Genomic DNA, 24302 nt, shown 5'->3' with positions numbered 1-24302 from the left:
CTAGTTTTTGTTGACTTAAGGCAATTAAAAATAATCGGATATTTTTGAAAAAAATCACACATTTTCAAATACATTTCAATAAACTTTTGCCTGAAAAAAATTCACAAACATTTTGGAAATATTCTCCATAATTTAAAAAAATAAACTTGAAATGCAGACGCTTCCGTGTATGCTAGCCTCACGTAGGTATTGAATTGAAAAGAAAAACTAACACATATTGACAAGTTTTTTTTTTAAATCTAGTAATCAGTTGATCCTCAATTACGGTTGATCACCTAAAAATTCCGTTATGGCATACTTTCAGTCAGTTTCAAAGCAAAGACTGAACAGACATAGTTCTAGTCGCTACTTCCAGACGCTGTACGGTCTCATAGTATTTCCCATCTTCATATACTTTTCGAACAAACATGCCCCAGACGTTCTCGATGATATTTAGATCAGAAGACAAGGCTGGCCAGGTCATATTATTGGTTTGCATTCTTTCCAGGATATCCTTGGTTATCTTGCTGACATCAACGGAAGCGTTTTCTTGCTGGAATATCAACTGGTTGTTGTTGTATATGTTCGAATAAGATTTCAAATGATTGCCTAGGATATGGATGTACTTATACACTATCCTTCCGTATTAGAACAATCGCCAAATCTTACTTTCGATGGCTGCTAGATGCACCCCAATCATTACCGAATCACCTCTAAAATAGCGTGTTGAAAAATACAGCGCTTCATGTCAAAAACTTTCGCCAGTAGTGAGAATAGTCGTCTGGTTCATCAAGATTGAACTTTTTTGCATCACTCCAACTGACCTACAATCAATATCTAGTTTAAAATATGTTACAACATCACGAACACTTACGTCATTCGATTCACTTTTCCACGCCATATGTACGGCAGCAAGTTCTAATTTTGTAGTTTTGTGATGCAGTTGTAGATTGGGAACTTTCCTCTGTTCCCTGTTGTTTTGCTTGCATTTAATTCTAGTTCTTGTGAGATTCTCAGACATCCTTTATTGGAGTACGAAGCTGCCCTAATTATTCTTCGTTCATCTCTCACCCACTTCCTTTGGCTATATGCACTTGGATAATTGAGATTATTGTTAGTAACATTCGCAGATCTTTGAATAATTACACCGATTTCGTAATTCGATTCTCCAAGTGTGTGGCAAGCATCAATTTGACCTATTTCATGTTCCGAGAACTGTTTTCCTCACACCATACCTAACCTGGATGGCAAATGTAATGTTTGTAAATTTGTATGCTCTTGGTTCAATGCAAGATAGATCTATTATAAAAGGTGAGGTAAATCATTCGTTGTTTTTTTGAAAGTACGATGTTCAAATTTGAAGAAATTCCCAATGATAACAATTGTGCACTTAATTTCGCAGCTGCTGTAAATGTATCAGAAACACAAATGATATTGCTCTACATGCGAGATTTTACTTGTTTGGAGAAGTACTTGTTCCAGAGCATTTAAAGCTGAATCATTTATTAATCTTCTATTATTCCTAAATCCTTCAATATGCGCACACCAAACCACATGGCCCCAGCATAGCGTCATAATTCTACTAAAAAGTTAACTTATTTGCGTATTGTGCCGTACCATCGGCAGCACCAAATTGAAGTCATGTTTAATTATTCAAATTATTTGCCCAACCGTTAGATTACTTCAGCCGGCCTTTGGCTAGTGCGCTGGAATGGTGCGGGTGCTGATGACACGCCGCATAAAGTCGGCCGAAGCTTTCGGCACCCGCTGGAGCTGCGGATCGCTGAAGTTGACGTAGAACAGTCCAAACTTTTCGCTGTTAGGGGGAAAAAACCAGAACAAAAGGGAATGATTTTTTTTTTTTTTTTTGGTTATCCAAAACTCAGCCTCCAACTGGCACACACAAACGCACCTGTACCCGCGCAACCATTCAAAGTTGTCGATGATGCTCCAGGCGGTGAAGCCGGCCACATTGCACCCGTCCACCACGACCGCCGTCAGCAGCGCGTCCAGGTGCCGGGCGTAGTAGTCGATGCGGGCCGCATCGTCCAGCTGGCCGTCGTCCGAGTAGCCGTTCTCGGTGATGAGCACGGTCGGGTTGCGGTAGCGCCGCCGGAACCAGTTCAGTACGCCCCGCAGGCCCTCCGGCACCACGTACAGCCAGGTGGACTTGGCCCGGCTCCAGCCCGGGTCGACCGACTGCAGGATGCGCGCGTCCCGGCGCCAGGCCGGCGGCTCCGCCGTGTTGTACTCCGCCCGGTCCAGCTCGACCAGCCGGCTGGAGTAGTAGTTGTAGGCGAAGAAGTCCGCACTGCCCCGGACAAGCAGCCGCTCCGCGCTGGTAAAGGTGGGCAGGCGGGAATGGGACCGGCGCTCCAGTGCACTGTTGTTGCCGATCTCGTCCACCATCACGGCGGGATAGTTGCCGTCCTCGCCGAACAGTGGCTCGGCAAACCAACCGATCTGGTGATGTGGGATGTGTTAGTGTAAAGAGTGGTTCGTTCGTTTTTTTTTATACCATAAACCACATACCTGAAACAGTAGGGCACGCTCGACGGTATCGTACGGCGTGACGTTAGTGGCAGGATAGTAGTAACGTCCGCTGAGCGTTATGCCGATCTTTCCCCGCTGCTGCGACCGGTACCGCTCCTTGTACAGCTGGTAGGCGGCCGCGTGGCTCAGCAGCACGTGATGGGCGCACAGATATTCGCCGACGCCGGTCGCGTACACGAGCGGCCCGGTGCTGCCCGTCCCGTATCCCTCCACGCAAAAGTCGTACGGTTCGTTGTGCGTGATCCAAACCTTCACCTGCAAGTTGGTAGCAAAAAAAGAAACGAAAAAGAAAAGATATAGCATGGTTTTCCATCTCGGACACAACTAGTGTTGGGATTGAGATTCATTCATATTAATATTCTGTGATGAGTAATTTGAATTCTCGAATTGACTCCTCAAAGATTCACGAATCTCTAAAGATTCCAAAATTTCGTGAATCTCGATGAAAGATGAATGAATCTTCAAAGATTCATACTTCAATTAAAATCCATATATCTCCAGGGATTCATGAATATTTAGAGATTTTAGGGTATGTTTTCAAAATATTTAATTTCCGCGAACCCACCTAACAATATTCCCGTAGTGGGTTAAAGCCTCGCATGGACCGTCTCCCCGTAGCAAAATGAATCTATCGTTGAGAATCATTCATATGAATCTTCAGTGATGGGTGATTCGAATCTCGAATCGAATCTTCAAACATTGATGAATCTTCTAAGATTCATGAAACTCCAAGGATTCATGAATCACTAAAGATTCATGAATTTTACTTCTTCTTCTTTTTCTGCTTCTTTGACTCAAAAACCGTTATCGGTCAAGGCCTGCCTGTACCACTTGTGGGCTTGGCTTTCAGAGGCTTATTGATTCCCCCCCCCCCGCCCCCCCTTGGCAGGATAATCAGTCCTACGTATGCCGGCACGGTCTATTTGGGGCTTGAAGCCATGACGGGCATGTTGTTAAGTCATACAAGTTGACGACTGTACCACTAGACTGGGTTTATGGATTCATAAATCCATTATAATGCATATAGTCCCAGGGATTCAAGAATCTTTAGAGATAGCTGATTTTCAAAATATTGAATTTGCCTTCCAAAAAACATATGATAAGCCCCAAGAACGCCAAGAAGATTCATACAGATTCGTGTATCTGACTTATATTTACCCAACATTAGTCTCGATGACCTCATAGGTTGCTACGCCAAGAAGAAGAATAATGGGAAACTCAAGCTCTATGAATCTTGGGAAATGTATGTATCCATTGAGATTCATGAGTCCATAGAGATTCGTGAATATTTCGATGTATGATTTTTTTTTTTGTAATTCATTAATCTTTCGAGATTCATAAATCTTTGGAGATTTTTGGAGAGTTTTTGAGCTTCATGAATCTTTGCAACCTACATTCAGATTCATAAATCATTTCAAATATTAATTCAGATTCGTGGATCTGAATGAATCTTTGCAATGATTCAATCAATCTGATTCTCGGTTAGAAAGATTCATGTATCTCAAATATTCATGAATCTCGAAAAATTCATATATCTTGAAAAATTCAAGAATATCAAAAGAATCTTGAATCTCGAAAGATTCATGAATTCCAAAAGATTCTTATATCTCTAACGATTAACGTATCTCAAGGAATTAATAAATCTCTAGAAACATAAAGCTGAAGCTTTTTATTATTCTTCTTGGCGTAACAACCTACGTGGTCATGGCAGCCTATTCCCGTTTAAGACAAGAAAGAACCTTTTCATAGGACACAAGGGGAAGTTCACCAGTACCCACATGTGCAGCTGGATTTGAATCAACTAAAACTCTCTTGTGCCTCAAGGAATACTGGCCGGATCGCCCGCTATGTCTTTACTTCGACCAATCATGGCAGCCTATACAGGCTTTCATCAGACTGCTTGAAAGGTACCACGCAGCCGAACAGTTAGTTTTGCTACGGGGAGAGATTCATGAATACCAACAGATTAATGAAGCCTTGGAGATTATTTAGAGATTAATGAATCTTTAAAGATTTGTGAATCTTTAGAGATTCGTGATTCTTTGATGATTTAAGCATTTTTAGAGATTCGTGAATCTTGGAAAATTCGACTCGAGATCCGAATTACTCATCACTGAAGATTCATATGAAAGAATCTCAACGAAAGATTCATGAAACCCCACACTACATTAGACACAACCCCCTAGGATCGCCACTCACCCGATCACCGAAATTCCAGTACAGGGTGTCGGCGTACTCGCGAAAGTAGTCCACGATCAGTGGCGACGCGAACCCGCCCAGGTTCTGCAGGTACTGGGGCAGATCGTAGTGCAGCATCGTCACGACCGGTTCGATCCCGTGCGCCAGCAGCGCGTTGATTAGCGCGTTGTAGTAGCGGACCGCACCCTGGTTGAGGGAGGACCGGTCGCCCCGCGGCAGCAGCCGGGACCAGGCGATCGAGAAGCGGTAGTAGTTGAACCCGACCTTCTCCAGCGCCTCGACGTCGCTTCTGTAGAGGCGGTACGAGTCGGCCGCCCGGTCACCGGTGGCCCCGTCCACTACCAGCTCCGGATGGGTGTGGGTCAGCGTGTCCCACACGCTCGGGCCCTTGCCGTCCACGTTCCAGGCGCCCTCGATTTGGTACGCCGCGGTGGCGGCACCGAACAGAAAGTTTGCCGGAAACTTGAGCTCGTCGCCCGGCTCCTGCTCGGTGCCGTTGTACGGTGGGGGCGACGGACGCTGCCCCAGTGCCTGCCGCAGCGGGTACGGAAACGATGCGACCGGGTCCCGATCCCGCTCAATCAGCGTCGGCATGCCCGTCGTGATGTAGCCCTGGCAGTGGGCAGCATAGACCAACACCAACACGGCACACCATTGCCAGCAACGATTCATGTCGCTTTCTAAACTGCACCACTTCACGATCCGATGCAAACTGAGTGGTGCGGTGTAGCCCGTTCGGCCGGAAAGATGCGCCCTTAATTTCCTTATCTGTTTGGACGATAGAAAGGGACAACTGTTCGTAATGAGGAAGAGAGAGAGAGAAAGCGATAGGGAAGCGTCTGGATGCGAGTCGGTCTGCTGGTGCTGATCTTTGAGCCCTTCGCAGGTTTTAACACACATAGACACACATAATTCATGTTGGTAGTGATAACAGAACCGCGGGAAAGGCGGTGTGAGGGGAAGAAGTAAATATAGAATTAGATTGAGACAACATAAATTACTGTTCTTATTAGGTATGGGACCTTCGTACACCTTGCTGCGTACGTTAAATTTAATTTTGCCCCTGGTGGTATGCAAAGCGCGCAACACCATTTGTCGACTTGCTGCTTGTTGTCGATTTGCAGGGCTACTCACTTTCTCAGATACAGATTACACATTGAATATTTTAGATTTTTTTTCATAATTATTTTTTTCTAATTCATGTAGTCCCCGAGATAGGCGGTGGCAATTATTTGAGGGCTCGAGATACGCGGTTTATTAAATTTGATACTTCTTTCAGCAAATTTTACATCATTTGTCAAGTGCCACAACCAAGTACCACAACTCCACTAAAGGCCTTATTACATTACAGGAATTCTTCTTCTTCTATTTGGCGAGAGGGGATGTATCCTCCTATGTTGTACAAACGTTTGTTTGAAACAACATATTCAGAGGCTTACTCTCTCGTTTAGACTTCGACTGTCTAGAGTCACATGTCTTACAGGAATAATTCTGGAATTTATCCAAATTTGACAGAAAAATTCGCTTCGGTAATGTACAGTGGAGCGCCATTTATCCGGGTACCTTTTATTCGACCATCCGATCATCTGTACTTTTGAGAAATGACATTTCAATTTAAAGGTGACATTGCGTTCTGAAGTGGATATTCTACAAATCGGTTATCATAGCGCATGAGCATAGCAAAAAAAAAAACCAAGCGCCACAGATTAAGCTTAAACGACTGGAAAATTTAATATCCATATAAAAAAATGAAAGCTCCACAGCTTCATTGGTTTGATCAATAGATGGCGTATTACAACTCATCATTATATTGCTATCCTGTTCTTGCAATGTGTTTCGACAAGTTTCATCTTATCATGACCTATATAGCCTTATAACTTTCTGAGCAAAAATCTATGTGAATGGTCGTGTGGTCAGATACGTGGGTATCAACACCAACGACCATAACTCAATTCTCACTTGCTTCAGTACTGGTGGTTTCCGTTGGAGTTTAGTAATTAAACAATCGTATCGCCGTTCTAGTTCTAGCGATGCATAACTTCAATGCGAAACCATACAACAGTACAGAGGAAATGAGAAAGCTCTCCTCCAAGCGAGGAAGCTCAACTGGTTGGGTATCCCACAAACAGATGGCGCCACCAGCTTTTTTGCTATTTTTAGAATGCATGAGTCGTTTGCCGTCTGCTAAACGAAGTCTTTCTATATTCCGTTTAGGTAGAGTGCTTGAGTCGTTTAGAAGCCGTTTAGTGGTCGTTTAGTGGATTTGTGGCACTTGGGAACAATATAATTCATAGCTAATTGATTAAATTCTCATTGGAAAAAATGTAGTTCATAACAACTGAGTAATTTTTAATCAAAACATACGAATAATTTCCAAAAAAAACATAAGGAATTTGTGATTAAATATATCATTTGACTCATTATCCGTGTTATTCGCATATCCGGGCAAGGTCAAGTCCCGATGAGCCCGGATAACCGGCGTTCCACTCTAATAACACGCTCGGGATTGCTGAACGGAATTTTATGTAGCACATATATTTCTATTAGAAATAATAACTTCATGCCGAAGGAGTTTTTTTTACAAAGACACTATCAGATCTGCCTTATGTGTTTCTTTCTAAAAAAAAAAAACACCATTTTACACCTTGGCAGTTAAATTCTCCTTCTTGACATAATCTACATTAGTCAAGACCAATTCATTTTTCCTGGTGAGATAAAAGCTGTCTAACGTCGTTTGATGTATCAATTCCATTCCAAATTCCCCAAAGTGATTAAAAAGAGGAAAATACTGTCATTTGATTTTGGAATCTATCCTTCAAACATGATTTGATATAAAATCGGAATTCGGCATGCTCAATTTCGATTTGCTCCAGAGTAGATTTTTACTGTCAATGTCGATAGAGCGTATTGAATTTCTTGATAATGATGAATGAAAACAACAAAAATGGGAAACAACGAACGATTTTTTTTTCGAATAAAGCCAAGAAAATCAATAAATTAAATAATAAATGTGAAAGGTGGCAGAATAATTCTCTTGCCTTATTACACGTACGCGTGGTATTTTTGTGCCAAAGTCTTAGTTTGACAGATAAATGCCAATCAAGAAATGACAGTATTTTCCTCCGTCTAATAAGGCCTTAAACCTCGTAACTCGAGAACAGACGGGTACACGATTTGCGACAACGGTCAATAGCGTATCTCGGGGACCGCCTGTATTTTGTTACCATTGAACAAGGTGAAAGGTATACCTATCATAGACCCCTGCAAATTACATCTTCCTCCGAGCGCACTGTCAACAACAGCAACTGACAGTTGGCCGTTGGGCACATAGTACAACGACAGCAACGGGCAGTTCGTACCAAGGGTGATTTAAAAATATCAGGTGGACTCTAGTGAATTTTGACAATTCGTCACTTGACGTAAGGTCCCCAGGGTTCAAACTTTGTTTATATTTATTAAATTTGTTCATAAAATTTAACTACCTCATTTTTTCGATTGAATATTCCTAAAAAAATATATTTAAACTCGTAAATTCTTATTTAACATTAAAACACGGATTAAAGTGTATTATTTTGTGTTATTCCATGAATTTATTCTATAATTCATAGTGTTATCGACATTTTTGATCATAAAAACTAAAAAATCATTTTTTTTAATTTTCACATAAATTTCTCATTATCTACGAGTCGCATGGACAATTTACGTGAGATTAGAACTCTTACTCATATGGTTTTAAATTTCGTGCAAAAACAAATCATCAAATCTTTTGTGAATATCTGTCATTTTTTCGATAAAATCAATAGACACACAAAAATACACATAATAACAAATAAATCTGTTCTATTTGCTAAGCTTTGTGAGCGGAAACCAATGATTAACGGTTTTAAAATGACGTAAAGTCCCTCAACTATGGCGACCACCCAAAGGCCCTTATCCACCACCTGATGTTTTTAATCCACCTTGGTTCGTACACAAACAGCCGTTCAAAATCTCCTTCATCCGTGACACACACACACACATACACTGTTTACGTTAACCGCACCGAATTGGCGCGGGCTTGTTTGACTCTTGCCGTGCGGAAAATTAAGGTCCAGCAAGCACCAGCATGAACACGGCGGACGACGGGCGCGACGAAATTGTCAGCTTCCTGCTGGTGGACAAGCTGTCCCGGGTGCGCTGGCTGCCGAACCAGACCGAGGACGAGCACTTCTTCGTGACCGGCAGCTGGGGCGAGCGGGTGAACACGGTCCGGCTGTGGAATCTGGTGCACGACCGGCTGACCGACGAGGACGACACCGGCGTGCCGCTGGTGCCGCAGCCGACCGCCAAGTTTGGCGTGACGGGCGACATCGTCGGGCTGGAGTTTCTCGACGACAAGCATCTGGCGGCGGTCACCTCGGAAGGTACGGCGTGCGGGGTTGTGGTGGTGGTGTTTAGTGCGCCGGTTTTTTTTTTTTTTTCATTTTCCGTCTTTCCCCTGCAGGAACGCTGAGCGTGCTGGATCTGAACCGCGAGTCGCGGCTGTCGTACGACTTCACCCACACGTACAACCTGCACGATCTGCACACGAACGGCGGGGTGCGGTCGGCCTGTACCGGCGTGTCCGCCTTCAACCAGTACCTGGTGACCGGGGGCGAGGACGGCACCGTGAACATGGTGGCGGGCGACGCGGGCAAGGTGATCCGGACGATCCGCGACCCGGACGGTGGCGCGGTCCAGTGCGTGTCCTTCATCTACCCGGATCTGGTCATCGTCGGCCAGCAGTACGGCGTGATCGACTGCTACGACACGCGGGACGAGAGCAGCAAGCCGGTGTTCAGCGTCGAGACGTGCGTCGAGGAGGACCGGGACCTGAACAAGCCGACCTGCATCAACCACTTTCCCAAGAACAAGCAGGTGGTGAGTGGATTCGCTCTTTTACTCCTATTTTTTTTTTTTTGTGGGTTTTGTTGCTTTGGTTTTGATGTCCTCCCCGCTCTCCCTCTCCAGGTGGCAATCGGGCTCGAGAGTGGCACGATCATCCTGTGGGACATCCGGAAGCCGTACGGTGCGTCGGCGCTGTGCGACGCCCACACCACCCCCGTCACGGACATCCAGTTCGCGAAGGAGGAGCAGGACCTGATGGTCAGCGCGGACATGGCCGGGCTGGTCACGCAGTGGACGCTCAACAGCACCTCGTCCCTGGTGGAGTACTTCATCCAGTGCCGGCGGTCCCGCCTGAAGGAGTTCAAGCCGATCAACGCGATCGACATGAACGTGCGGCACATGATCTGCGGGGGCGACGCGGAGATGCTCTACCTGTTGGACATGGTGGAGTGAACCCTTTCCTCCTTTCCCTTCTGTTTTCTTTCCCCGTTTTACGTGTCCCCCCAGTTTCAGTTAAATATAGGAAGAAAATATTGTAATCTAACATAAGAAGCAAAATGCAGCAAAGTTTCATGATTTCATCCCGAAGCATGATCCTGGAGGGGGTTCAATGATTTATTTCACAGTTTTGCGCACTTTTTAGAGTAGTAGTAGTAGTAGTACAGTAGGGAATGAAAAGCATTCCGAAACATTGCCTTGAACGATGCACACACGCACACACTGACGGTCGCCTGGTCCCTACGGCTCCACCTCGTTCGTGATCGCCCGGATGCTCTGCTGGTACAGCCGCCGATTGATTGCCTTCAGCCGCTGCACCTCCTGCTCCAGCACCTCGATCTCCGTCCCCTTGCTGCTGCTGCTGCTGCTGCTGATGCTGCCCACGGTCACCGGCGACGGTTCCTCCTCGGAACGCTCCCGCAGCGAGCGCTTCTGGGCCGGCAGCAGGAAGACGGCCCGCTCGCGATCCTGCCGCGTGCTGACCACCTTCTGGAACGGCGGGTACGGGACCGGCAGGTCGCGCGTCTGCTCGAACATGGCGCGCGGCGTCACGAGAAAGAACGCGTTCGTGACGGGCGCCCGGTGCGGTATCACCCGCAGCTGCTGGCGCGTCCGCACGTGCCACACGATCACGGACTCGTCCTCGCTGCCGGACAGCAGCGTTTCGTTGTCCAGCGACACGGACAGGCAGGTGACGGCTTTCCGGTGCCCCCGAAAGACGCACCGCTCGAGCACGTCCTGCTGCAGGTGGACCTCGCGCGACCGCGGCACCGACTGCAGATTGCACGCGTACACCAGCCCCTTCCGGTCGCCCACGAACAGCTCCGACTCGAGCGCGTTCAGTGCGACCGCGGACAGGGCGACGGGGAAGAGGACGCTTAGCAGGAGGCGCCCGGTGCCCAGCTCGTACAGCTTGGCCGACCGGTCGAGCGAGACGGCGGCAAGCAGCGCCTTCAGGCCGCCCTTTCCCACCAGCACGTCCGACACGGGCAGCGTGAAGTCGGCCAGCTCGTACAGCATCCGGCCCGCGTCCTTCTGCTGGACGGTGCGGGCCAAGCTCCACACCACCACCCGACAGTCCTGGCCGGCGCTGACAAAGTGCGACCCGTCGTCGGTGAACCGCAGCACCGTCACCTTGCCGTAGTGGTGCGCGACCGAGGCCAGGCTGGCCCCGGTGGGCAGGCTGTAGAGCGTGAAGGCGTGCGCGTGTGCGACGAGACAGTGGTTGCCGTCGGGCGAGACGGCCACCGCACCGGGCGGCCCGGGCAGCATGTACTTCACGTGGGACGGCTCCTGCCGGTTGACCGGCCAGAACGTGAGCAGCGGTTTGGTGAGGTTGCCGGCCACCACGCACTGATTGCCGACCGGGTGCAGCGTGTTCGGCCCGGCCGGCCCACCGTTCCGGTAGGTCATCAGCTGCGTGCCGGTGCGCACGTCCCAGACGCAGCAGCTCCAGTGCTGGGCGGCGGTATCGCTCGTCAGCGCGATCTCTACGCAGTCCGTCATCTCGGTCGACTTCCTGCCGGAGGCTTAACTTACCGAAGCAAAACAAATCTGCACTGCCGGGAAACGACAACAAATCGGCTCGCACATTGAGCGCACGTGCTAATGGGTACGCTCCGGGGTGTTATTGTCGGTTGGCGCTGTCAAAGCTGCCCGCGTGCGGCGAACCCTTTGCGTTACGCTCGCGAAGCGTTACGCAGCCGCACTGAATGCCCAAGCAGCATTTTGGGTACAGTTTCTCGAGGGTTTCCTCGAGTAACGCTGCTTCTACACGACACCGTTTCTGCGACTTTCACGTTACGTCATTTCACGTTACGATTGTTTGATTTTTTACCACAAATATTTCAATTACAAAAAGTAACGAAAACAATTGCCACAGTCCAAATTAAGCACAACTGGACTGATGGTTTTACTTGCTTCTATGCCGATAGAATCAGTTAAGGACAGTGGAGGGCCATTTATTCGGGCTTTTCGGGATTTGAATTCGCCAGGATATGCGAATAACACGAATGCGATGCGATGCGAATAACAGTCAAATGGTGTATTTTATCATCAATTTCATTTGTTTAATTTAAAAAAAATCATCTTATTTTTTGATAAAAAGAACATAATTTGCATTTACTTCCTGTTTTTCCAATGAGAATATTTGAAATTTGCCATAAATTATATGTTTTTGTTATGACAATGTGCTCAAGCAGCAGAACTTCAATGCGAAACCATACAAAAGTTCGTACGATTTGGCAACGAATGTTTCGGCACCATTTTCATAGACCCGGGCCTTGGGGTTTCGCTCGCCGACGGGTTGACCGAAATTGGTCGACCGACAAAAGGAGCGTTAAAATGCGTTACATATAATCTGTATTTTTTTCGTTATGGTGGTTTTTCGGTGTGTCTAGCAGTGGCCTTGGAATAAATCATTCATTTACCGTTTGCTAAACGAAGTCATTTTAGATTACTTTTAGGTTGAGAGCTTGAGTCATTTTGACGCTTGAGCCCAAATAGCCAGAATTGCTTAAGCAGCTCATTTTGGCATGCTAAAGATCGCTGCTCTAATTCGCCTTTTGCAGTAGATAAACAGCATCAAAGTTCCAGGTGGGTCTTTCAAACAGCGCCTAAGCAGCTTCCTTATGCCACGATGCCAGGGATTATTTTTCTTTGTGTTTTATTTTCAAGCAAGCGTCATTGATCGACAAGATTTGTTTCGTATTGATGAATTACACAAAATTTTACACAATTTACTGATAATTCACAATCACTTCACTCAATATTCATTCTTCAATTAACGAATCTAACTTGTGCAGCAGCAATGAGATTATTGCCGGCGTCCGTCTTTCACACTTTGACAAGAGCCATCTCACAAGCCTTCAAGATCCACCATGAACCCTACACATAGTGCTAATCAGCCGTAAAGTTTCAAAAAGTACCATGTGCCTGTTAAAAAGCTCCTTAGTTCCGCAAAGTACCGTCTATCTCTTAATCAGCCACAAAGTACGACATCGGAACGATTTTTCGTTAAACAGCTCTAAATCAGCTATAAAGTCCCAAGCGCCACAGATTAAGCTTAAACGACTGGAAAATTGAATATCCATAGAAAAAAATGAAAGCTCCACAGCTTCATTGGTTTGATCAATAGATGGCGTATTACAACTCACCATTATATTGCTATCCTTTTCTTGCAATGTGTTTCGACAAGTTTCAACTTATCATGACCTATATAGCCTTCTAACTTTCTGAGCAAAAATCTATATAAATGGTCGTGTGGTCAGATACGTGGATATCAACACCAACGACCATTACTCTAATCTCACTTGCTTCAGTGCTGGTGGTTTCCGTTGGAGTTTAGTATTTAAACAATCGTATCGCCGTTCTAGTTCTAGCGATGCATAACTTCAATGCGAAACCATACAACAGTACAGAAGAAATGAGAAAGCTCTCCTCCAAGCGATGAAGCTCAACTGGTTGGGGTATCCCACCAACAGAGAGCGCCACCAGCTTTTTTGCTATTTTTAGAATGCATGAGTCGTTTGCCGTCTGCTAAACGAAGTCTTTCTATATTCCGTTTAGGTAGAGAGCTTGAGTCGTTTAGAAGGCGTTTAGTGGTCGTTTAGTAGATTTGTGGCACTTGGGGTACGAGCTGGCTATTTGGGATGTGCCTGTTAAAAAGCTTCATAGTTCCGCAAAGTACCGTCTATCTCTTAATCAGCCACAAAGTACGACATCGGAACGATTTTTCGTTAAACAGCTCTAAATCAGCTATAAAGTACGAGCTGGCTATTTGGGATGTGCCTGTTAAAAAGCTCCATAGTTCCGCAAAGTACCGTCTATCTCTTAATCAGCCACAAAGTACGACATCGGAACGATTTTTCATTAAACAGCCCTAAATCAGCTACAAAGTACGCGCTGGCTATTTGAGAGTTAGCTTCATCAAGGGTGTTTGGGGAGAGTTAATTGTCTTTTTACAGGATTTGTGAAAACGCTTCTAGGGGATTAACGTCTATGAAAGTAGTTATGCTTTATGATGCAGCAGGAAAATCCAGCATAATGTGTGCATTGGATCTAGTCGTCTAAAACGAAGCGTTACGAGGCGTTATTTTTCAGCTGTAACTATTTTTTTGTAAACCCTGAGAAATTGTGTCTTTTTCTAATCTTTTAGATTAATTGTGAAAAGTTTTTTTTTTATTGGGAAAAATATCTTTTTTAGGCATTCAGAAATATCCGCTTCGGAATAAAATTGTAAATGAGCCAGAGTGCTATGAATACACGCGATTGTCGCACTATCACGTAGAAAGGAAGTTGTGTGCTGGGATGTGCTGGGAAATCAAAACAAAGCGCTGTCAAACGCGCAGAAACGTTGTACGGGAACGATTTTAAAATTAATGCAAACGCATCCAGGCCCGTGCGTGGGACGGCTGGAAAGGGTGCACGGTAGGTAGAAAACACACAAGAACAACAAAGGCAACGCAAGCCGAAAGAAAACATAGGAGTGGCTTGGGCTCTGCCGTTTGGGTTTGTTCTACTCGCCACCCGCACAGCCGGGGGTGTAACGACCATCAACCGATTCGTGCTCCTGTCCGCCGTCAACCATCGCGGCAATGGAACCGCCGAACGGAACGGTGTCGCCAGCGGAGCCGGCAGCCGACAGTGACCCGGTGGCACCGATCCGAACCGCGCCCGAACCGGACGGACGCGCCGAACGGTGGGTAACGCTGAACGTCGGGGGCGAGATCTTCACCACCACCCGGCTGACGCTGACGAACCGCGAACCGAACAGCATGATCGCCCGGATGTTCGCCCAGGAGCAGCTGAAGCCGGCCGAGCAGGACGCGCAGGGCGCGTACCTGATCGACCGGAACGGGCACTACTTCCGGCCGATCCTGGACTACCTGCGGCACGGGCGCGTCATCTACGACCGGCACGTCAGCCTGCAGGGCATACTGGAGGAGGCCCGCTACTACGGGCTGGACGGGCTGGCCCGGCAGATCCAGGAGATCGAGCGGGCGGACGTGTCGCTGACGCGGCTCGACTTTATCCGCACGCTGGTCACCTCGTCCCACACGACCGAGCTGCGGTTCCAGGGGGTGCACCTGTCCGGCATCAACCTGTCGAAGCTGGACCTGCGCAACATCAACTTCAAGTACGCCTGCCTGTCGCACTGCAACCTGTCGTACGCCAACCTGAGCTGGTGCTGTCTCGAGCGGGCGGAGCTGCGGTGCGCCAACCTCGAGGGCGCCAAGCTGCACTCGGTGATGGCGGCCTGTGCCGATCTGCAGGGCGCGAAGCTGAAGTGCTGCGACCTGACCCGGTGCAGCCTGGAGAACGCCAACATGAAGGGGGCCACGCTCGAGGGCAGCGTGATGGAGGGCGTCAGCCTGCGGGTGGCCAACCTCAAGTCGGCCAACATGCGCAACTGCACGCTGAACGATGCGGATATGGCCGGTGCCAATCTGGAGGTAAGTGTTGTGCCCCGGCTTATCCCTCGATTTTTCCCATTCTGACCCATTCTTTCAAACCGTCCCACAGTCCTGTGATCTGACCGGTTGCAATCTAAAGGGTGCGAACCTGCGCGGTGCCAACCTGAAGGGCGCCCAGCTGGAAAAGCTGGTCACACCCGTCCACATGTCCCAGATCGACATTTAGTCTGCGCTTCGTTGGCTTCCGGGCGGAGCCAAACCCAACAGAAGATAAGCCAAATAGCAGTGTGCGCGTCGCAGTTGCAATTGGCGCGTTTGCTGAGGAGCTTTTGCTAGAAAGTATTACGTATACCTATAGCCAGTGCTACAAAATGTCATCAGCATCACGAGATTGCTGATTGCTGATACTCAATGAAACTGCGTCATGACATGCCGAACACGAGATATGCGAGTGCTTGAGTCAACCGCGATACTCTGACTGACAAGCTAAGCTTAGTGTCGTCACAATCATGACTTTTTCTGACTATGAACAGTGTTGCCAAGTGTCACCGGTTTCTGTCACCAACACTCATGACTGAAACGAAGCTCAAATCAGCTCACGTACACAATTGTGATGATCAAAGATGAGACTCCATCAGTTGGTGGATCATTCAAATGCTTGGTGACATTGTTTTTAGCACCCAGCTCTTGGTTACTCACTTGGTCATGACATTTTCTGTCGGCGACATTCTTGGAATATACTTGGCGTGTGGTCCCAAGCAGCAAAATGAGCATGCTTTCTCGATTTGTCTGCTTTGATTGCTTTGTCGGGTCAAACAGAGCAAGAAAACATGTTCATTTTGTTTCTTGGGACCACTCGCATGCACCTCGGGACCCTCGCATGGGACATCTCCCATGACCATCGCGATGATCACTGACTGAAAATGTCGCGACCAAGTGACTGACCAAGAGAAACCACCAACTGTTTGAGTCTCATCTCTGGTCATCACAAAAGAGCTCGTGACGCTGACATTATTGTGTTTCTGCCGGAATTTGTCATGACTATGTCAGTGACATTATGCAGAACTGATTACAGTGTAAGGAAAAAGTCATGACATAGTGACTGACCAAGCGTTGGTCGCAAAAATGTCACGAAGCATGCATTGATCAACACCAATCGTGTTGAGCATCTCCGCTGATTATCACTATTGAGTACGTGACGCTGACATGGAATTTGTTTCAGTCAGATTTTTTTATGACATTGACAGTGACATTTTGCAGCACTGCCTATAGCGTAGTAAAGTTATACGCACAACCGCAGTCATAGTATGTGCAGAAAAAACATGTTTTCCATTGAATGCTTTTCCCCGAATCGTTCTATGTTATGTTATGTACAAAAGTTTGAAATATTGATATTTACGTGTTAAGCGATAACAGTCTAAAATACGGTTCCTAAAACTTCCGAGGAACAAACACAACTAACGACATTATAGTATATAGAGTTTGAAGGTTTGGTGCTGCGGGCTGAGATAGAGAAACTGGCTAACGCCACATACCTAGTCTGGCCCACAGAAACCAAAACACAGATGTTGCAATGCAATTTAATGTGTGCGCTCACTGCGCACAGGTAATGTAAATAAACTTGCTAGAACTGTAGCGGAACCGACGTCACAACGAATGATATGCCATCGAACTGACAGCATGCGGCTGTTGCTGCTCGCTTATGCCTTGACAAAACCCGTTGCGAGACGGTACGCGAAACGGAAAATAAATGTAACACGTTAGTTTAAACTAGTTTCTTGGAGTTTGTAGTTACGGGATTTGCGTGTTGACATGCAGCATTTCTGTACAAACTGTATTGAACGTTGTTTGTTTTTAGTTTAGAAGGTATTGATTCCGAACCAGTTGCAAGATCTCTTTCGGTACTAGAGCCGATTACAGGGATGGTTTCTAGGGAAGGCACACAAGCTGAATTAGTTCAAGGAATGATGTCTGCATCGGAAAAGTTACAAAAACAGTTCCAGCGTCGAGGTAGGTACGGTGGATAGGTTCAACGAAGAACTGAGATGGATTTAAAGCCTTTTTTACTATCCAGATTTGCCCATGGTGAGTATCAGGGTCAAAATAAATTAGGAAAGTGGTTCAATGTTTGAGATATGTTCGGGAACAGATTAAAAAACCGGGAAAGCTGATTTAAATTATATCAGGAAAAGCGTTCGGGATAGGTCTACTACGACAGTTGCATACGCTGGATTGGGTTAGGACTTCGTTTAGCATCTGGAGTGATGCAGAACATTTTCCAGGACTGGAGATGTTCTGACCAAATGCAGGGCTCATATATGTACTGATATAGGTCCAAATTCGGTTTTAATGCTTTTACTGGAAGAATTTTGGTGAGTCTTTTGACCATGCTTTTGTTCGATAGTATTGCAAGTTATTGCAATATACGTCCAAGATCTGTTCCATAGTGGAATACTTATTTGACGTACTATTGGAGCAAAACAGTCTGGGAATAGGTCCAAAGTTGGAATAATTGGGAGGCTAAAGCCTCGGGATAGATCTATGAGCAATTCTTCGTCCACGTCCCGAGCTTGGTAATAGGTCTAGGAACCTGGATAGGTTTAGGACTTGATACAGCTTCCTAAATTCAGAATATTCATACTTCAGGATAGTTTCAAAGCCAGCTGCTGGAACCAGATTAGGATTAGGGAATAGAGTTAAACTCAAAACAAAAATAGCAGTTTTTCAGTTCCAGAGCTGAGATGCGATAACCAGCTGCCGTATTGCTAAGACCTAAAGCTGCGCTAGCGTTGAGCCGCAGGACTTTGAGATAAGAACATTCACATTTCCTAGCCGTTTGTACCAAGTACCGCTTCACTACTGTAGGCGAAGATTTAAAGCCCCAATGCCTTAAAGACCATGGCCAGGATAAATTAACTCGCTGGCAACACAACAAAAAAATCAACATCTTTCAAGATGGAAATTAAACGTCGGGTTAAACGTGCTTCCATTATCCCCATTGCACCTGCCGGCTGAAAAGCTAACAAGCAAATCGTTTGCGAGTTTTTCTTCATGTTTTGCTTGTTAAACCCCATTTCCCATTATCAGATCCATTTTTTCCCCTCTGCCATTCTCTGCAACAACAAAAGACCGAGGGGGGAAAGAAGAGAAAATCCCGGAAAAGCTACCATGTCCATCGCTAATCCCTTGGCGCGCTGCTAAAGGATGCAAGTTGGCCCGCTGCATGCAGGAGTTTGGGCTGATCCTTCCGGTGTGTTGCACCCGTCTGCGTACGTTTGTTTGTCTGCTCAGTGGATGGAAGTTTATCGTGGAGTACGGTGAAATTAAAAGCGCACAGCACCGGAAAGGCGCTCAGTTGCTCGACGGTTCATCACGCAACGCGTCTGCCAACAAACAACATTGAGCGGCCGGACAGTGGCTTGGGAGCTAAGGTCAGCAATATTTCCTTTCCACAGCGGTCGTTTCGGTTAATTAGCTATTAATTTGGTCCTCTCGGCGAGGCGCACTCACCTGCCGCGGAAATGAAACATTCGCCCGGCGTTCAATATTGACGCTCCCTATCCTCCCCCACAACCTCCCCCATTCCCCTGCCCAATGAAGTGAAAGAGTGGCCTGAAAGGTCAAAAAGTTTTTGTTTCTTGCCATCAGAAAATCGCCTATCGCTGCCAACCCAGTGCCGATTTCGCTTTTTGCGCTTAATCTCGAGCGGGCGGCGGGTTCGTGTCTTAAAATATTAATTTACAGCAGCTCATCAATATTCATTGACGAAAAGACGGTTAATGAGTTTTTCCCCGTTCCGCCGGCAGCCGCGCCAAGATGCCAAGGGTTGGCAGCGCCCGCGCACACGGTGAACCGTTTTGCGCGTTTAAAGCACAGGCGGTGTTTCCTTCCTTTCCCATCGCGGCTTCTTTGCACCGTTATCGCAAATCTGTTAACTGTGTGTGTGTGTGTGTGTGTGTGCTTGTGTGTTGGGCATGCTGCGGTGAACTAATATTGACCGAACACGGGGAACGCGGATTAGCTGACGCGGTCGGTTTGGCGTGACGTTTCGCGTACCCTTCTTTGGGCGGCGAATGATCGATGCGAGTGGGGGCTAGCATTGGCAGCACAGGGGCGCTATTTTCTGCTTCAAATCGGCAGAAAGGGACGGACCAAAAGGGGAACGAGGGGGGGGAGAAGGGATTGCTGAAAATTTGAAAACAGCGTAAGTAAAAGCTACAAGCCCGGAACACACCGGAAACACCCTCCGGAGATCAATCAAAAGTTTTTCTCGCTCCGTACGTCGGTTGACAGTGGTTTGCTTTGTCGTATTTTGTGTGTGTGTATGTGTGTGTATGTGTGCCCTACTGCTCGAGCAATGGAGTCACCGTAGGTCCGGAAAATGCTGAAGGCGTATATTTTTTTTTGGTTCCTGGGAAATTTAAGAACCTAAGGCTCCACGCATGTCATTGGAGCATCCAGCAGTGTCCGCCGCCTTTCCTACCAAGCACATGCCGTCGTTCAACGGTGCTGTTACGCTGCCAGCCCAACTCCCGGGCCCGGGCATGTACGTGACAAATATTTCGGCGTAAAAGTGGACCCACAACGATGGCACAAGGTGCAGAACCAAGGGGTTGCCGGCTTGTATGGACTTCAAGTTTTCCCCGGAATTAGTTCTCCATCGTCAATTTCTGGTGTGTGTGTGTGTGTGTGTGCTCTGAACATAGCGCCACAAACGGCAATGGCACGATATGATATTTCATTAGCAAAAGTTAGTTCACAGACACGAATGTGAGGGTTTGCCCATCCGGAGAGTACGGGCAGAGCATCGAATGACAGCCATTCTGCTGTGGCCGACCTCAAAGGGTTCCTGGAGGAAGAGCAAAACTAATGTCCCGGCTACGTAATGGACCGGGAGGTGTTGTAAAAGGTGTTCTGGGTCAATTCTGGAACCACGTCTGGGCTTTTGGGAATAAGAACGTTGGATGGTTCTGGTGAAAGCAGGACATGTTCATTACGTTATGCATTGGCCTAGTCACAACCCTGAAACATAAATAAAGGGTTAAGGTACACCACGTCCCAATGTTGGTATCAAAATCTACTCGAAGAGCACAACACTTTCCATCAAGGTCATTGCTGAGATGACATCGGAGCAAAATTTGGAAACACACACGAAATCGTAACTGGTGTACAACTTTTTTGTACTGGTGTTATGCAATAGTTGGCGAGAGCAGTGTCCGAGACTTTGTGGGAGTTTACGCCACCACCTGCCATTAGAACATCTTCAGATCAACAGAGCTACGATATCTAAGCGTCGATTGAGGTCAATAGGCTCGAAATATCCTTAAAAAATAAACAAAAAAAGATACAGGAAGTTCATCACATTCGAAAAACTTTGATCATTGAGCACTTGAGGAACTTTAAAATGTCTGTAATACTTATATTACAGAAAGTATATGTAGAAACAATGTTCTCTTTCGATGAGATATAGGTAGCAAATGTTATTCTGTTTTTCTTCGGCAGATTCATGGTCTTGGTTTTGTGCCCCTGATTCTTCATCTGGTCCACTGGAAGCTCATCTGGTTGTAACCCAACATATCTGTGCGGTATGAAATTAAGAATACTGGAGCAACTTTACTAGTTTGTGAGTGTGTCGTGATGGCAGCGTCCAGCGTCTGGAACTGGGAAGTGAGTCGATGTGGTCTAACCCTTTACTCAACACTGCATGAAGGGTATCACATTTCCTGCCCGAGATTGCAACCAGAAATGATTCCCACCAGAAGAAGTTTGTGTGCGTTCAATCACAAAGGTTGCATTGAAAGATGTCAGAAGATGAGCGAGTGGTTTCTATCTACCTGTTGATCGATTTGACGTTATCTCTCAAGTATATTCTGTGTGGCAAAAATATTTTTTATTCCCTGGAAGTACCATTCCTTCCAGCACAACGTACTTCGTCGCTAAATGAGTTGTAAACTTCATTATATTGCCTACACTGTTCGTCCATCTATTCGGTCAAACTCCACAACTCCACTCCACTCCGTGTACTTCCTTTGCTAAGCAAGTTAATGTCCCGCGCGAAAACAGCTTGACGAGGTGGTTGCTTATCCAGTCCGCCAGCCGCCTGCCGCGTCCAGTTCAGCTCTAACGACGAATTTCTTTTCCCAGCTTCGGTGGTGTAAAGCAGTATGAGGCATGTGTGTTTCGTCGGGCGGCTAGTTGGGCGGTCGATTCGGATGCCGGACGAAGAGCGACCGGGCAGCTGATTTGGACAAGTTCAAACAATTAACTCGATTGGTGGAATAATTCAATTATCGTGTAGCCAAAGCGGTGTTTCGTTCGAATGGACAGAGCGGTTACGAGTTGGTCTGTAGTTTCCGGAGTGACTAAAGACGAGGTAGAAGGAAAGCATCTAACCTGTTGAGTGGGTGGAGGAGGAGCGAGCAGGGACGGAGCAAATCGTCGCCTCATTAGTACTGCTGGTCGGTATGTGAAGAGACAAGAAGTTCTCACATGCACCAAATCGTTCGTTTTGTTTGCCGATGGCTTTCGAGGAAGCTATCAAAAGCCATCCGTTATCCCAGGGACTGCGAGTGATGTATGTGTGTGTGTGTATGTGGTTGAGAGGACTAACGATACACTTCTTCTGGTTCCCGAAAAGCGGAAAACGCTAACATGAAACCAATCAATCAGTGAGAAAACGCAGTGGAATTTGCCCAGACATTGCCGGATGCAAGCGGACAATTCAGGACCAGCGCTCAGACAGCGCTCGGTCGTTTGCAGTTGTCGTCAGCTGGGATCTCTGAAATGCAGGATAGGATTACACCAATCTCGTTTCAAGACTGCACCGACAGAACGGTGACCGGTAATGAATATATCGCTCAGAATCAACCCAATCAGTGGAGGTGGAAGATGTCCTATTCCGAGCAGCAGAGATAGCGTCTAGCCGAACGGAACAGATCGGTTTGCGGTTCAGTAGCTCAGTGGAGTACAGTTGTTTATTGCGATGTTCTTTTTCCAGGAATACTCCCAAGCTCACTATTCCACTATTCGAGCGTGATTGAGCGTTCTGCTGTTCCAAATTTCCGCACAATAGAATTTCAAAACGTTCAAAGTGCCCTGCAGTAATGCATCCGCCAGAATATTCGAACCCAACGGTTGGTCCTCTTCGTCCTTAGTCGACCTAAAGGGGGCATAAATTGGCAAAAAGAGAGAAAAAAAAACATATAAATCAGCTCCCGCTCCCAGGCAGGTCCTATTGTGCACATTGTTGCAGGGTACCTTATTGCGCCCCGGCACGCAAACGGACCGGAAGGCATTTGCATCGCCGCGTCGCTCGGGCAGGCCCAACAGCTGTTCAGCGTCGCGTGAAGCCGCTGGATGAAAAACGCTATAGCCGAAGCGAGGCCGAAGCGGTACCGAAGCGTCGCCAGTTGCTCTGGTACTGTACGGACAGTGTCGGTTGCTCCACAGTCACAGGTCTCAGTCGCCCTCGTGGGTTCGGCACACTTGCACCATCATCAGTACACGCCGCACACGCCGGTCGGGTGTATCGCGCGTGAGCCTCACTGTCGTCGAAAGGTGCGATGTTTCATAAATTTTCGCTGGGAAATGACATCTCTAATGATTTGAATGTTGAAATTTATCCTTAAGCCGTTAAATTAGCAGTAAAACGGGAAGATTTGTTGTAGTATCCCTAATTCGAATGCTCCACTGATTGTCACACAAAAGTATGATCTTGTACATGTTGTCATCCCAAATTATGTTATATTTTATTTGAAGTTTAAAAATAATAACAAAATCATCAATTTGTCAGTAAAACCGATGATTTTTAACATTGGTAGTCCTTAATCTGAGTCCTTAATCACTGGTCATCCCAAAAGTAGGATCTTTTGCATTTTCTGCTCCAAAATGTCATCTGCATTGTTTTGAATTGAACAAAAACTGTAAAATATTCAATTCATCTGTAAAAATGGACGATTTTTGGTGTTTATTAGTTCTAAATGAAAAAGGCAAAAATTAATGTATTCAAAATAAACACATTTTAGCTGCAAAGCGACCTCTGGTAGGAAATAATTCATTGCCATCAACCGTGACGAGAGATTACGCACAACACCTAGCAATTAGCTGATCGCCCGAGCCAGCTTACCGAAACCACAAACATGATTTAATTTATTTGTGCCCCCTCTGAAAGCCTCTCCTGCCCCACATGCTTTTTGACGTGTTTCGATAGCACGCCCCCTGGCGTCATTTCGAGCAGGGTGGTGGAAAAAGGGACAGATCAAGCGCTACATTATTGTCAAAGCCTACCATCCCTTCACCAGCTCCCACCTGACCCGTTTGGTTCGCTTTGTGGTCAGCAGCTGAACATTAATTGACGAATATTGGATGCCTGATTGTGGGGTCGCTGCCTCTCACAAAAAGCGACAAAAAACCCCCACAGAAATCAAGCCCCACCAGATGTCGCTGCACTGTGACGCCGCGATTTAAGTTCGTTCGAATGCATTCTTTCGATTCATGGGGGCGTCATTGGGGCGGGAACTCAAATTAGATTATCGAACTCGGCGCGTCATGCATGTGGGCGTGTGATGCAGGTTTTGGGCATCACCGCATGCACTCTATCGTTCGCTACGCATTAAAAAATGCCAGCAATGAAAGTAGCAGGAAAGCAAGACGACCGTTGAGAGTGATAAAAAAGTGAAAAATAAAACTCCATTTCAACTTGGACCTGGGTGTAAAGTGCGTGCTGTTTTGTATTATTTGGGATTCCTTTAAGTGGAAAAAAAACTGCTGCCATGAACGCTTTCCACGGTAAGT

At 46.7% G+C, this 24302-nt stretch overlaps 3 protein-coding genes across 3 annotated transcripts; 2 read left to right on the top strand and 1 right to left on the bottom strand.

The window, feature by feature from the left end:
* Positions 1–1449: 1449 nt before the first annotated feature.
* On the bottom strand, positions 1450–11760 carry LOC121589630 (lactase-phlorizin hydrolase-like). The gene is made up of 6 exons (XM_041908707.1): positions 10338–11760; positions 9280–9512; positions 4732–5499; positions 2512–2787; positions 1892–2442; positions 1450–1795 (listed from the first exon to the last, which is right to left on the bottom strand). The coding sequence occupies exons 1-6, from the start codon at positions 11599–11601 to the stop codon at positions 1678–1680; spliced, it is 3210 nt and encodes a 1069-aa protein (XP_041764641.1). The 5' UTR covers positions 11602–11760; the 3' UTR covers positions 1450–1677.
* On the top strand, positions 8725–10198 carry LOC121591629 (nucleoporin Nup43). The gene is made up of 3 exons (XM_041912360.1): positions 8725–9134; positions 9215–9630; positions 9721–10198. Exons 1-3 carry the CDS (start codon positions 8837–8839, stop codon positions 10048–10050), a joined length of 1044 nt encoding a protein of 347 aa, XP_041768294.1. The 5' UTR covers positions 8725–8836; the 3' UTR covers positions 10051–10198.
* A 2690-nt stretch (positions 11761–14450) lies between the features above and the next one.
* Positions 14451–16483, top strand: LOC121596659 (BTB/POZ domain-containing protein KCTD9). Its single transcript, XM_041921792.1, has 2 exons — positions 14451–15548; positions 15619–16483. Exons 1-2 carry the CDS (start codon positions 14691–14693, stop codon positions 15733–15735), a joined length of 975 nt encoding a protein of 324 aa, XP_041777726.1. The 5' UTR covers positions 14451–14690; the 3' UTR covers positions 15736–16483.
* The last annotated feature ends 7819 nt before the right edge of the window (positions 16484–24302 follow it).

Source organism: Anopheles merus, chromosome X, assembly GCF_017562075.2.
Source record: "Anopheles merus strain MAF chromosome X, AmerM5.1, whole genome shotgun sequence".
In the NCBI taxonomy this organism is placed as follows: domain Eukaryota; kingdom Metazoa; phylum Arthropoda; class Insecta; order Diptera; family Culicidae; genus Anopheles; species Anopheles merus.
Note: the sequence above shows the minus strand (reverse complement) of the source record. Positions and strands in the feature narration are given on the sequence as shown.

What these genes read in the sequence shown, in the direction of transcription:
- LOC121591629 (XM_041912360.1), top strand. Translation starts at nt 8,837, where the DNA reads ATGAACACGGCGGACGACGGGCGCGACGAAATTGTCAGCTTCCTGCTG. An exon ending in GGCGGCGGTCACCTCGGAAG is followed by an intron (nt 9,135 to 9,214) that starts GTACGGCGTGCG and finishes TTTCCCCTGCAG; the next exon opens with GAACGCTGAGCGTGCTGGAT. An exon ending in TTCCCAAGAACAAGCAGGTG is followed by an intron (nt 9,631 to 9,720) that starts GTGAGTGGATTC and finishes CTCCCTCTCCAG; the next exon opens with GTGGCAATCGGGCTCGAGAG.
- LOC121589630 (XM_041908707.1), bottom strand. Translation starts at nt 11,601, where the DNA reads ATGACGGACTGCGTAGAGATCGCGCTGACGAGCGATACCGCCGCCCAG. An exon ending in ACTGGAATTTCGGTGATCGG is followed by an intron (nt 2,788 to 4,731) that starts GTGAGTGGCGAT and finishes ACCAACTTGCAG; the next exon opens with GTGAAGGTTTGGATCACGCA. An exon ending in GAATGGTTGCGCGGGTACAG is followed by an intron (nt 1,796 to 1,891) that starts GTGCGTTTGTGT and finishes TCCCCCTAACAG; the next exon opens with CGAAAAGTTTGGACTGTTCT.
- LOC121596659 (XM_041921792.1), top strand. Translation starts at nt 14,691, where the DNA reads ATGGAACCGCCGAACGGAACGGTGTCGCCAGCGGAGCCGGCAGCCGAC. An exon ending in TGGCCGGTGCCAATCTGGAG is followed by an intron (nt 15,549 to 15,618) that starts GTAAGTGTTGTG and finishes ACCGTCCCACAG; the next exon opens with TCCTGTGATCTGACCGGTTG.